The following is a 14664-nucleotide window of genomic DNA, read 5'->3' on the forward strand; positions in this document are numbered from 1 at the left end:
TTCTTAATCTTATTCTTATTCTTACCTAAGCTCTCTTAAAAGTTCAGTCAATTCTGTCCTTTTACATAGACAGCCTTGCATTTAAGGTCTGTTCAACTGTTCGAGTAAACTCCCAGGTATCTTCATCCACCACCACCTCTCTCACTATATCCATCTTCTCCCAAGATGGATATAGTGTTTACCTTATTCCTGGTCTCTCTAAAATACACAATCAACTTTGTTGTTTTGTATGTGTTCAAAGTGAGTTGCCTGTTCTAACACAATACCATAAACCGGTCAACGGGTTCCCTGTACACAGCTTTTTGTCCATCACTGTTATACCCAACAACTACAGTAGTCTGAGTATTTGTGGAGATGATGGAACTTTAGTTTTTCTCTGTGACAGCAAATTGTTTATGTGAATGACCTTGAACAATTCTGTGTGTTTATAGAGCAGAAACAGTAATAACAGTCCTCACATAGCAGAGAACAATGCCAGGAAGCCCCCCACCACCACCATCCCGATGAGCTTAGACAGGCAGAGAGTGGCAGAAGATGTGTGGCCTGTTCTACATCAACCTTACGAAGGAAGGGAGCTCTTTAACCTAAATGTGCACATACATCCTCATCATCATATTACGGTGGTGAGAGAGCAGGTAACGTGCCATTGACTTAAATATTCAGCCATGAGCAGGCTCAAACTTGACATGCAGGATAATGGATCCCAGAAACAAACTGTTGCATCAGGTTGCTATTGAGCAAACTGAGGTGGTTCCTGATAGGTATGCCCAGATGCAACTTTTCACAAGGAACAGCCGAGGTTAAAGTGAAATCAGCTTCATATGGAGAGAACACAGGAAAATTTGTGTTGGCCACGATTCCTACCGATGGATGGGATGTGCTCCCTGGACCTCGTGTTCTTTCTGCTTCCACTGATCGTCAGCAGTTTGCAGCAGAGTGACCCTCTCAACTGCTCCCTCTTTCTGTCCTGTTGCTAATCCTGCCTGAATCCTATTGTCTTATTCCATTTGATTTTCTAGTGAAAAAAAGTAGGAACCTGTCAGCAAATTTGGTCTCCTCTGATGAAACAGGAAGGAACCAGTCAGCAGAAACAAGGAAACAAGCCCTCATGTTTTGTAAGAGAAGCTATATGATGTCAACAACTGCAGAAAACCAGTTGTCAAGCAGTGAACTATCTCCTAGTAAATGGGAAGTATATACTAGCCCTGTTGATGTCTTAAATCATGTAGCTTGTGTCTCAATTTATGACAGGTCCCGTTTCAAGTGGGAATACTATATACAACTGGCAGCCATGATGCCGCTAATCCAGGGGTGCAACTGTCCTTGTCAAAGTGAAGGTTCTAACTGGCTACAATATTTTTTTATATACTGTATATATTGTGTAACTTCATGATTCTTATCTAATCATGTTTTAGTTTTTTTCAACCAATGCAGATTCAGCTCAGATTGTCTGAAGGTCTGCTGAACTATGTTGAGATTATGAGATTTATTAATGCGCCTGCACCACATTTGTCTTCTGTTGGTGAACTAGTAAGCAAAAGAAAGATTTTTAACATATGGTAAGACATTTTGAGAAGGTTTTCCTTTAATGGTCCAGTTAGTAAGATCTCGTCCCATTGAGTGATATTACTTGCCATCTACCTTTGAAGATGTACAGTAAAAACTATAAAGGCAAAAAAAAAAGAGCATGGACTGCTGGGTCTAGCACCAGCGATTGGTTTGCCTTTCAGGGTTAATAATTCAATTTCATGGGGATCATTCATCAAATAAAACTGTAATATGAATCTCATTAAATATGTACTAAAAGATTTCGCCGCTTAAATAAGTCACAAATTTTTTCCAACACTTATGTAGTTTTTAATGGCTAAACCTAACCAAACAGCGATTGAAGCTGTTGTCAAGTTGAAAATTAAGTATAAAAACTAGCCTCCTAAAATGGACTTTTCATATGTTAAGGATGGTAAGAAAGTACTTTTGTTTTTATTTTTGTTCACATACATGAAAAGCAAGGGAAAACAATAGCAAGGCCAAAGAGAATGTGTTGAAAAGCAAACTACGAAGAAGAAGTGGAATAGAAATAACTTTGGATAAATGAAGTGAGACCATATGAAAAGGGACATGGTCAACATATATAACATAGGCTCATCCTGGGGGGATTAAAAACCTTTAAATTAAATTATACCATATTATTTGAAGGTATTTCAAAGACTGAAGCGTCAAACAGAGCGAAAGGGGCAGGCGGTAGGCTAGGGAATACATTCAATTCCTCTGGCAAACCATTTAACACTTTATGATATTTGATTCTTAACATAAGTGACTGATAAAGCCAGTGTCTATGCAAAGTCAATGCTGTGTGTCTTTTGACAGTTTAGCCTCAGATCCCATTTTTCCCCCACCAGTGTCATGCCCATAGTCACACTCATTTAGCAGCGATAAGTCAAACTTAGCAGAAAATCAGTGTAAAAATATATTTTTGGACCAAAACCTGATTTGCAAAAAACATGTGTAATCATCGATTAAATGAGACATCATACAGAATATCATTGTCTACGCTATTGTCTGTGTTCAGGAATGCTGAATCATCTCTCATAAGGCTAAGTCACTGAAATGTACTTTTAATGTAAAAAAGAAAGGGATAGAATAGTGAATAGTAATAGAAAACAATAAATAATTTTTTTTTATTTAAAAATTCAATGAATAATAAAACCTTGCTTATTGACCAAATTGAAGACTTGACACAGTAGGAGTAACAGAGACACCATTGCAAATTGCATCTTGCCTGTGTAAATCACATAACTCGGTTATTTTGTTTCGGAGTTGGAAAAATAAAATCACTTAACTGAGCAGATATCGTCCCACATATGTCCCAAATATTCCCAAAGATTTATGTAATTGTTGAAGAAAAGCATTCTCTATTTTCCCCTTGTGGATGTCCACCAAAATATTTGTTGTCATTTTTTTCTCCTCAAGGTAAAAGCTTTATTTTCCAGTTAGGCCAGTTAACTTCTACTCATTTACAATCACCAACACTCTCTAGCAACAGCGAGCAGCCCGGTTTATTCTCTGCAAACCAGTCTTTGGCAACATCTCTGACTCGTTTCTTTTTTGCAGTTTTTTAAAAGATTACTTTACCGGTTAATGGAAACCTGGCTAATGTTTAACACAGTATGCTCACTACAACAGAATCAGAAATGTCAGTAAGCTACACATGATAGTCCCCACTACTTTATCACAATGATTCATTTAGTACACATTCACCCAATTGAACACAAAAATCACCATACTGTGTTCAGTCGTTTCAGAACCATGATGGATGGGCTCATTTTTCCGAACTGTTCTGATGTGGAACTGCACATCGAACAAGGCCTGCTTTATTCAAAAGGCAAAACTGGTCCCGAACTTTAGAAGAGTTCCTTCACTAATGCAGGTGCAGGTCTGGGTGCAAGTGAGTAAGCCCATGTTCCACTTACAGGCTGTGCAGCATGGCTGAAGATGTGTTCACAGGCTAAATGTTTAGACATGGTCACCTTTTTTTTTTTTATCAATTCAACAGACAAAGTTGTTCTAGAAATATTTCATGGAATTGGCAAAAAACTAGTACACCATAATTGTTCCACTCAAATTGTGTTAGATTTCACCGCTCTGTCAAAGTCATTGCATGTAAAGTGCATATTCTGCTTTATTAAAGTTTTTGTCCCCACATATCTAGCATTCTAAAAGTCCAGATGGCCTTCTATAAATTAATATTTAGTGTATACTAACCTATATTACAACTGTTTAATACTAATTTCTAATAACAATTTGTAGGATTAAAGGTGTAATTCTGGGAAAGTCAATCTTCTGTGCTTCTCTTTTGCAGAGCTATAACTTGTCTGCAAAGGAAATGGAACAGTAACTAGTTAGTTTAACATAAGGATTGGAAACTGGGAAATAGTAAGCTCTGCTTTTTCCAAAAGTTCTCTTACCCTCACCTCTTATCCTCACAGAAGGGCTTTATATAACTATGTGTGATTTGAGAGGGCTGGTCTGATCTGCTCAACCTCAATTCTAACAAGGTACAGAGCAACAGGCTTGAAAAGAAAGAGAGAAAAAGCAGGAGCACTTTATGTTACTGGTGCTGAATGGAGCCTACAAGAATTCCAAAAATAAAGAATAATTTGTATATCTTAGCTGAATAGATTAGGCAGCAAACCAAATGATTCCTTAATATAGCAATCTGTTGTCTATCTTATTTATTTTCTATATACATTTCCTTTTTACTACTATTGGTTTAGCAACAATTCAAACTTATTTTAATTCTGTTCCATTAGCTTGATATCAATATCTAATAACCCGTCCAACAGATTCAGAAGGCCAACATTTGATTGTGATGTTACATGTGCAAGAAGGCTGCTTTCCTTTCCTTCAGACAGAGATAGGCCCCTTTATGTCAAGCTAAGCAAACCATCTAATATTTACTACACAGATATACGATTAATATTTGTTTTCATCTAACTCAGTACGAGATAGCAAATCTTTTAACAATTCTTTAAAGTTCAGTTCAAGCTTGGATACAAAGAGAAAATTGAAAAAAAGAAAGATAAATTCTGATCTGCTACTTATGTAGTTCAATACTTTTAACACTGATCAACAGCAGTTTGTTTTAAGATACACCGTTGCTCTGGAGTTGCCCCTTTATGAGTTTTTAACACCTACAGAAATACCCCTTAAATCTTAATAATAAATATATGCATCATAAGTATTCAATTCTATTGATACAACTTTCTGTCTCTCAGATGATCAGGTTTCAACAATATTCTGTGCCTGCATACTAGTGTTGGTTTACAGTCGAAGACTTCAGCTCTCAGTTGGAATGCATTTGGCAGTGTTCACTCTCAGGTGTTATGCGAAAATGTTTGAGATGAAGTCCCGAAATCGTTTGGCATACTGCTCAGGGTGGACTGTGGATATTTCAGCGCCAGCCTGCAACAAGAGAGAAAAGACCAAGAGCAAAAAAAAAAAAAAACAGGTCATTAACATCATCTGGGTGCCCAGAATTACACGGCACAGACACAAACATCAAACTCACCAGGAATGCTTTAGATAAATGACTACTTCTTCTTTTGTGCTACTCACCCCATGTTTGACAGTTTTTGCTGCATGAGCAGCCTTCTTCTTGGTGTCGTACTGAGTGAGAATATCTATCAGGCCCATGAAGTAGACCTCCCTCTGAGGGGCTCCTGGGTTTAAAGGAATAGAACAATTTGGCAAAGCTTTTATTAATGGTGGTAGTCACAGAACTCAGGTAATAACCATTAGGTCCAAAAAACCCACAAGATTTTCAATTTACAGAAAGACTGAATCTGAATTGTGCCTTTTGTACTTATATACCATGATTTTTTTGGTGCTTTGAACTGTGTATAGGGGGTATAGAGGGGATGTGATGCACCACATAACACTGAAGACTAGGTGCTGGATTGTTTAGTGCGAGATGTCATTGTTATTTTGGCATTGTTTCTTGACGAAATAAAGATGTCATCTGAATGGCTGCTTGTTGCTTCAAAACCTGTACGTATCATTAAGAATTATGTTGTTTTTACAAAAGAGTAAGTTACTATTTCCATTTCCCCAAAAAATGATGTTTTGATTGGTCAAACAACAGGACAGTGTATCACTTAGGCGAAGTCAGTCTTGGATAAGCTTGGGCTTAGAGAAGGCAGCTGTATCCCTGGATGCTGAGGCTTAATTTGAACTGAAATGGGGTAGCTGTGCCTTTCGTTGCACAGAAGCTGTTTTCCCAATTGGAAGTTGGCGATTCGATCCCAAGCCTGTTGTTGTGTCAGAGTGCCTTTGGAAAAGACATTGGTTTCGGTCAAAGAGTCAAAATACGACCCATTGGTGAACTTTTTTGTTTGTTTGTTTTTTATTCATCACGTGTTTCATCATGAGGAAATAAAGTGGATTTGAATTTGAACCTCCAATAATAATTTATCTGACTTCATCTAAAATGTTAAAAAATGTTCGTCTTTAACATGTTAAAGAAAGATGGTGAGGGAAATTTATAAAAAGATAGGATAACACAACTGTGCTGAAAAAAAAATCTCACATACAAACATATAGCTGTACTGGGCTGTGAAAGCTGTGAAAAACAGATGTTTAAAAAAAAAAAAGAATTATACTTATCCTAAAATGCTGGTTCACACTAAATCTATCATATAAAAAAAAATATATTACCTCATTATGAAAGTTGATCATTTAAAAAAAAGCTGCAAAAAAAGCCATAAAAAGGGAAAAATTTTATCGCTGTGCCATTTACACGTATTACTTTGTCCTAATATTTATTTACACCAATCCATGTTTATATGTTAATAATGTCACTTTGAAACTTGTGGCTGCAATGAATTGTGGGAAGGAGTGATTTTCTTTTCTTACATAAAGAATGGTAAAGTGTTTCCTAGAGATAATAAAGGAAGCACTGAGGCTTTCTTCTTTAAAATGTTGTGAATTAAAACTGCTCTCATCGTTGCTGCCACTCAGAGAAGTCTTAATCATTTCACTGAAAGACCATTCCACCAAAGTGGAAGATGACTGATCAACAAACTCATTTCTAACAGAGGAGCGAGGTAAATGTCATTGAAAACTTTATCAGTATCATCAGAACATAAACCAGCCTTAGAAGAAGTAGATGTATGACTGTTCCCACAAATTTCATTCATCAAAGAAGAGGTGCACTGAGATTAAGGAGTGGAAGTCTGTGTCAGAGGTACTCATAAATCCTAGAACAGAATCAATCTTTGCATTCTATTATCAGATTTCAAGATTTAGTTTCACATCTAAGTGAGAAAAATGTTGAAGTTTGAATGAAGTATTCACCTGGGCAGCTCTTAACTGCATACACATCCACATAGGAATCAAACTCCCCGGAACCAAGAGGTTTGCAGGAGGACATGTAACCAGCAATTCCTTCAGGAGAAGTGCCATAAGATCCCACTGTGGAACACTGTGCCATGCCATTCTCAGACTCTACTTCCTCCTCATTGGACACCTCCTCACCCTCCTCCTCCTCCCGCTCAGCCCGGCCGACGTCGTGGATACCGAGCAGCAAGCTGTAGTCCATGATCTTCAGCTTGACTAAAAACTGAGGAAGATGTGAGAAAGATGTTTGCCTTGAGCAAATTACAAAAGATATTCTAATTTTAGTGTGACTGTACTATGTCACAGACATTCAAAATTCAACTTGAGGGATTTTCAGTTCATTTTGACTGAAACCTTATTATTCCCAACTAACAGCTCGGTAACTTTCATGTTATCATTTGGAGTCATATCAAGCATGGACTACAATCCATCTTGTTCTCATAAACTACAGGTTATGTTAGGGCGAGAACAATCAATGTCTGAACTGGTCTTTGAGCAAACATGCAGCAACAACCTAAGGAGCCAAAGACAAAGAAAACTGTGACCAAATTCTTTACAAATCATCAAAATGACTGCATTTCATTCTTCAGCTCTTATTTCTGTTGCAGTGACTTGTTCCCCTTGTTCACTAGCAAATAATTACACATCTATAATCAAGTGCGCATAGTCAAAAGCCTATAGTCTATAGTCAAAATAGCATCTTAGGGGTGATACTGCCACTGTGTGGTAATGGTTATTCACCACAACACAGCACACTTACCTCCACATCTTTGTTGAGTTTCTCCATGAGCTTCTCCTTCTCCTCCTCGTTTACATATACTTTCTGCAAGTTGTTCCTGAAATCCATATCCTTAAAAGTAGGAAGCTCTTTTTCCTTTTGAAAAGTAAAATATCACACGATAAGGACGAGATAGGTAGCAAAAGAATATCATGAAAAGGATGGTAGAGCAAGACATTTTTTTACCCTTTCTTTGTCACTTGCTTCCCGATCCACCAGAGAGCCCTGTAAAAAGAAACTGTTCTAAATATCTTTGCTGAACCTTTGAGAAATGGTATGAATGGAGGTGGCATCAAAGGATTTGACATTTGGTTTACTCTATGAAATGTCAGAAAATGTTATCCTCTTTCTTATTTTTGGTTTTTATAAAAAAAAAAAAAAAAAAAAGTCATACCTTTACATTTCAGCTACAGAAATTAGGTTAAAATAAGCTTCTTTTTTTGGTTGAAATGTCTAAATAAATGGCAAACATGTCTTTTTATTTGTACTTGTAACAGCAGTGTAATAACTATTACCTGTGAGACTTCCTTGTCACTTTGTGAGCAAAGCTAAGAATCGGATTGTGCAATTAAAGATCTGTTTGTTGATGCAATTCCTCCTCACCTTCAGATCGTACTTCCTGTGCACCACCAGTCTGTGGCTGAACATATTTCTCATGACCATCAGGTAGGCCTCCTCACTGTCCACGCTCACTCGGTACATACCAAGAAACTGTGGCAACAGAGTGCTGCCGTGACACTTTACTATGTGCTAGAGGAAGGAAACAACTGTGAGTATTCATGGAAGGTACAGACAAGATAACTATCAGTCATGAGTCAGAGAGGCACTAATCAATTCCATGATTACTGGCAAACCAGTGTCACATTATCATATTCTGTGCCAATTAAATTTTCACAAATAAGCTGCACAATAGCTCATGTACACAGCGCCACAGGTAACAACATTATGGCCACACACAAACCTGCACGGAAGTACTTTGCAGTTTATGTAGAAGAGAAACTTCATTTGTTCTGATATTTTTGTTTAAGTGTAGAAGGAAAAAGCCAGACCAGAGCAGCCTTTCTCTATGCCACCTGAAGACCAACACACCTACTTCAATGAAATGAAATGAAAAAGCTTTTAATCATCATAAGCTTTCATTATGAATCATTACTGCTGCTGACAGGAATGACCTGTGTCTTCCAGTGTTACGACACAGCGGAAGAAGCCTCACGGTGATCACATTGCATTTGAAAGCGGGTGGGCAGTGTTGTTCCTTATGTTCACCAACTTCTGCAGCGTTATTCTTTGCACTCTTTAGGTCAGCCGATAAGTCTCTCCAGGACTTTCATGATGAAGACTGTCGCGACAACAGGTCTATAGTCACTGAGAGCAGAGAGTAGAACTTTCTCCTGACTCAGGCTAAGGCTTAAGAGATGCTGTAGAACCCCTCAAAGCCGTTTCACACATACCCTCAGGACCCTGGAGCTGACACCATCTGGACCTGCGGTCTTGTTCTGGTTCAGTCTCTCCAGCTGCCTCCTTACCCGACAGCAGAGGGAGGCAAAAGAAGGTCTTAGAGTGTCTTGGTGTGGGGTGAGACGTTGGTGACGCTGAGCTAAGATCCATGACTGAGGTGGAGGGTGACAATATGGAGGCGTGACAGGGAGGATGGAGGTAGAGGAAGAGTGTGAGGCTTGCAATGCTGGAGGCAAGCGTAGAACATACTGAGTGCCGATCTGAACTGAACCTATTGAATCACATTTTCAGCCTATCGCTCTGTTCGACTTTCCATCAGTTTGATCCTCTTTCAACTTAAAGCCTGTGATTTTTTTTTTTTTTTTTTTTTTTTTTTTTTTTTTAAAATCCCCGACCACACATCTCTCCTGGAGGGAGCTTGCTTTCTATCATTTTTCTATAATTTCCTTACTCTCTGTTATTTCCTTTCTCAGCGGTTTTTGAGCAGTACTCAATGACTTCTTGTCTCCCTCCACAAAGGCTTTCTTCTTCAGTAGCTTTTCCAGGCCACTGGTGATCCAGGGCTTGTTTTTAGGGAAGCACTTAGCTGTCCCTGTGGGAATAATGCTCTCAACACAGAAGTACACTACATTGCCAAAAGTATTCCAGCACCTAAGCATGCAGACTGCTTCTACAAACATTTGTGAAAGAATGAGTCGCTCTCAGGAGCTCACTGAATTCTTACTTCATTCTTACCTTCAGGGGAAACCATTTTCTGGAGGCCAAACTTGCCTGATGCCGTGTACATTCCCATAAAACATATAAACTAAAATTTTATATGTTTACATTTTGCTTTGTATACATAAACATTTTACATGCAGGTGCAATTACACAAACAGTATCTTTAACATACAACAAGATTTTCTTGTGAAAATCTCTGGTGTTCATGTGTGAAAACGGCTTGCAAGTCCACCTAAACGTGCACATGCAGAAGTAATTTGACAATTTGATCACAACTTCTCCCATCATGTTTTTTTTTTTCAAAAGACTACCTTTTTTTTTTTTAAAGTTCCCCTTTGTTTTAAATGTCGTCATTTAATAAGCCAATTTGGTTTTCAATTTAAAAGTACATTACTCGTAAAGTTCACTCTACCGCCTCTGGTAAGCCTTGACCTCTTAGACTTGCCCGCTCGCATACACTCAGCTGATGATGGCAGCTTCTGGTGGAAATGTCCTGTTGTAACCTCTTCTGAGGAGCATGCATCTAACATCTACCACCAGCCTCAGAGGACATAACAGCCCACTGGATAAACTTTATTTGAGGGTAATGTTCCAGCAAGAGTTAGCAAAATACTGTATGTGCAGGAACCACTTTTTAATCGCACAGTTTTAACAAGTTAGTCCAGTTTAACGTTGGACTGAAGAAACTGTGCCACAAAGCGGTATAAGTGCCAACTCTCAGTGCCTAAACTTCAAATGAGGGAAATGGAAGTATCTGAGACATAATTTGTCACTGTCGATTTATCTATTCATTTTTTTTTGTATAGCAACAGCTAACGTTAACATCTTAAGTAACGAAGATGACGTGCACCAACTTCTAAGAAGTTTTTGCTAACTTTTTGAAAGATTAACATTATTGTTCCACCATTAATTTGTTAATTTAATGCTGTCTAATTGAATGGTTGCATTCTGCAATTAAGACAGCTGAGTGGATAAGATGTGAAAGATCTGAAAACAATGGACAACTACAAAGTACAACTATTTAATGACATTGTTATATAAAAATGTTGAAGTGGTAATTAATGGTACACATGCATTACTATGTGTTAAGTGGTGTACGTCTTCCGTTTGTTCTCCTACAGTTGATCAGAAAGCATTGTTTACCAGCATCTGGTGCTAACTACTAAAACTACTACACAACTAAAATATTTCCCACTTAGATAAATGGATGAACTATCTATACCTATATATGGAGCTGGAGTGTTTTTTTCTATGACTGAAGGAATCGCTTCATTATATTGCATTTACTGCATTAAAGTACAGAATGAGTGTGAGGGTTTTGCAAATAGGTTATATATGTAAACACATCGTGAGTCGCCACATGCTAGCATGTGTGCCCTGAGCCAACATGTGCCCACCTCACCAAAAGGGCAGGGAGGCGCACTTGCTCAACCCATATTTTGACCAAAGCCTGTCTCATACATCTTAATAAGACCTGAGAAAATTGTGTGAAATTGTTAAATAGGACACTTTTGACATATTGATAGTTGTTTCATGACATTCGCTCAATTTGCAGAATATACTAAACTTTATGCATTTAGCATTAAGATGTTACCTGGTGATATTCCGATAGAATACTGTGCATGTCTGCAACATCCTCGCTGGAGATTTGCTTGATAACCAATGTACGATCATAAGAGTTGAGGAGCAGACCCTCTCCCTGGTCATCAACACTTCTCATTGGAGGGCTGCGTGTCAATGACACCTGGGTATAACACCAAAAGCATGCAGCTTAGTTAGTATAGGATCATCCATCTCCATCAGGCTCAAAAGACTTAACAAAATATGTGAGAATTTTACAGAACATAAATATACCTGATAGTCCTGATCTTCAATACCAAACCGTTCCCTTAGATTTCGGAAGACTTGAGGGCAGTATTCTTTGAACTTAAAATGTCCTGGGAGGTTTTCTCTGCCAAAAGGACAGGAAGTGCAAAAATTACTCTTATGTTCCTTTTAAAGTTTGAAAACCTGTTTGAAAACTGGTTTTGTCTGGCTTTAAAGTCAAAGCCATTTTCACACTTGAACACCAGAGTTTCAGGAGAACGTTTGGTTCAATCTATTTCACCAGTTGCCGTTTACACATACACATCGCAGCAGGAGGCTTTCTGCTAGAAATGTATTCTCCCATCTGGAAATGCAAGAGAGAAGGACGCAGGATGCAGCATGTGATGCAGAAATACAGCCAGTGAAATCATGTTTTCTTTAAAATACATTTAGAGCACATGCTCCTTGTGTCGTCATGTGTACTGGATGTATTTGTACATATCCAAAATAGTGTAAAGCAGCAAACAGGTCAGGATAAATTACTCTCTCACCAGCACACCCGCTCTCACTCACACACTAGCATCCTCCTGAATATTTGTCGACATGTTCATATACTGTCTTACCTACGGAAGTTCCTGACATTTGAGGCTCAGTAGAAAATCTCCATAAGATGTAAAGAGCAACTGTTGCGGATATTAACCTTCTCACATGCCAGCGCTCCAGAGCATCTCTAGAACATTTCAAGTCTAATTTTTCACTTGAGAAATTCTTCAAATGACAATATTTTTATCTTTATCATGTGCATATTCATGTGTCTTACTTGTTGAAGAGATGGTTGTTGACTTTGATCTTAGTGTTGGCTTTGAAGTCATCAGGCAGCAACATGACTGGAACAGGCACCTGGTTTAGATCATTAATCTGTAGTAAGAAGAAACTATAATCAATTATCCCTTCTAAGTGTGTGAAACAGATGTGCAACTTCTGATCACTGCAAGATATCCCACAAAAACAAAGCAAGACAACTAATGATGTTGCTCGAGGTTGTAAGTAGTCACGTTGGATATTTCGGTCAGTTTTTTTATGTCTGAAAAGAAAAAAGAATCAAATGTCTTGTGCTGCCTGACAAGCAGTTCAAAACCCAAATACTATGTAAAAGCCATCATATAAGCACATTTTGTGCTTAAACAGGGAAAACAGGGAGAAGCAATCAATCCCTGTCTCAATTCATCAGATCAGCTCAATAGATATTGAGTAATATCTATTACTCAATTCTATTAACACAAAGGCAAATAAAGTAAACTCACTCACAGAAGCACCATCACCCGCATTGGTGGACATGGCTGATCTGTCCAATGGAGCGTAACTTGATTGGCTGCCGTTGGATGAATTGAGACAGGGATCGATTGCTTCTCCCTGTTTACCCGGATGTTGAGTCTTGTTCTTTTTCCACTGAATTTTTTTTTTACACTGTTGGTTTTTCAAATTTAAAGTCTGATTTTGATGCCGTAAAAATTCGATATTACAAATTCGCATTCAAACTCTGATGGCACAGAAAAACTTCCATACTATCATACCAAACACCGACTTGTTCCAATTTACCAAAAAACAGCATTGGTTGCCATTTTCAGCGTTACAGAATTGAATAATTTGTGAATGCGAGTTAGACAACACAGGATGTTTGAAGACACTAAAGGATGGATTGAGTATTTATTTGTTTTTCCACACTTCCAAATTACGAATCGAATTAGTTTTAAAATGACAACATAACCACTAAACAAGACATGGACCCACGTAAAGAAAATAAAACTACAATAGATGCCTTAAAACTATCAATATAGGAATTTCATGAAAAGTTTCAAATTTGAAAAAAATACTAAATGGAAATGTATCAGCCAGGTGAAAGTAGCAAAAACACTCAAATAATGTAAATGCTTACAACAGACTACAAATTATACTGTACATTTTGTGAAAACTATATGTGAAACCAATGAAAAATGTCCGAGAACCTGTGTGTAGCTGAATGTTGACGTATCAGAGTAAGTAGGCATGTGGCTAACTAAACATATTTTCCAAAGATTGCCATCAAATGTCGCTAAGCCCGACTAGTCCCACGTTTAGGCGTCATAACTTCATATTTGTGGTAATGTTTTTTTGCGTATATACTGGCAAAACTGCCTCTCACGGCGACACTACGGCTAAGTAAGAGAACAATATAACATCAACATTAGCATTTACTGAAATGTTAGCTTCCACTGACTCACCGAGTGATTGACACCCCACATAAAGACGCTCAGGACAGGGTCGCTGGCTCGAAACACTTTCACCTTCTGCTGCACGAAGTGTTTCTTCTTCGTCTTTGTTTTGGGCGCTAGGATCACAATAGGACTGGTTGCGGACCCCAAGTTACCGAGGGTAGCCATGACCGCAGACCGTCTTCCCTTGTCCCCTGGCGAGAGTTGGAGCGGGCGGTGATACTTCTTCTTCCTGATGGTTAAACTAAATCAAGCTTCTCAGGCAACTCCTCCTCTGAGTCGTTTAAACCAGTTTCACCAACTCACAGGCCTTCTCGCCCAGCTCCAACTGTTAACCTGATGTTGTTTTTCTTGTTGAGTTCAACTTAACGTTTCAGTTGCCGAATTGAATTGTTTGTTATGCACTCTCATATCTTCAAACAATTTTTAAACAGCCAGTCCACTACTGCCCCCTCGAGCAAAACCTTGTTATTTTCAACAGTGTGTGGTGAGTTTCAGATTGACGGCTGTCAGAGGCCAAAGAAAATCGGCCCTAATCTCACGTGATACCAATGGGGGCGGGAACAAAAACACACGTTCAAGGAAATCAGAATGGTCGGAATTGTCAGTTCTATTAGAAGGGAATACTCTTTTAGATGGACTGCTTTGAGATATCACAGCCAAACAAATATGTAAACCTCAGTTGCTTTTTGCCGTTTATATAGTATCTCGTATAAGCAGCTTGTGTAAAACAAAAATAAATACGTATTAAAAAAT

The 14664-nt window shown here is 38.3% G+C and overlaps 1 protein-coding gene across 1 annotated transcript; it reads right to left on the bottom strand.

Annotated features, from left to right (window-relative positions):
- Positions 1 to 2644: 2644 nt before the first annotated feature.
- On the bottom strand, positions 2645 to 14377 carry pip4k2ca (phosphatidylinositol-5-phosphate 4-kinase, type II, gamma a). The gene is made up of 10 exons (XM_075475271.1): positions 13918 to 14377; positions 12477 to 12574; positions 11705 to 11801; positions 11445 to 11594; positions 8276 to 8422; positions 7859 to 7897; positions 7655 to 7768; positions 6853 to 7117; positions 5116 to 5219; positions 2645 to 4962 (listed from the first exon to the last, which is right to left on the bottom strand). The coding sequence occupies exons 1-10, from the start codon at positions 14074 to 14076 to the stop codon at positions 4882 to 4884; spliced, it is 1254 nt and encodes a 417-aa protein (XP_075331386.1). The 5' UTR covers positions 14077 to 14377; the 3' UTR covers positions 2645 to 4881.
- Between the last annotated feature and the right edge of the window lie 287 nt (positions 14378 to 14664).

This window comes from Odontesthes bonariensis, chromosome 10, assembly GCF_027942865.1.
Source record: "Odontesthes bonariensis isolate fOdoBon6 chromosome 10, fOdoBon6.hap1, whole genome shotgun sequence".
Lineage (NCBI taxonomy): Eukaryota > Metazoa > Chordata > Actinopteri > Atheriniformes > Atherinopsidae > Odontesthes > Odontesthes bonariensis.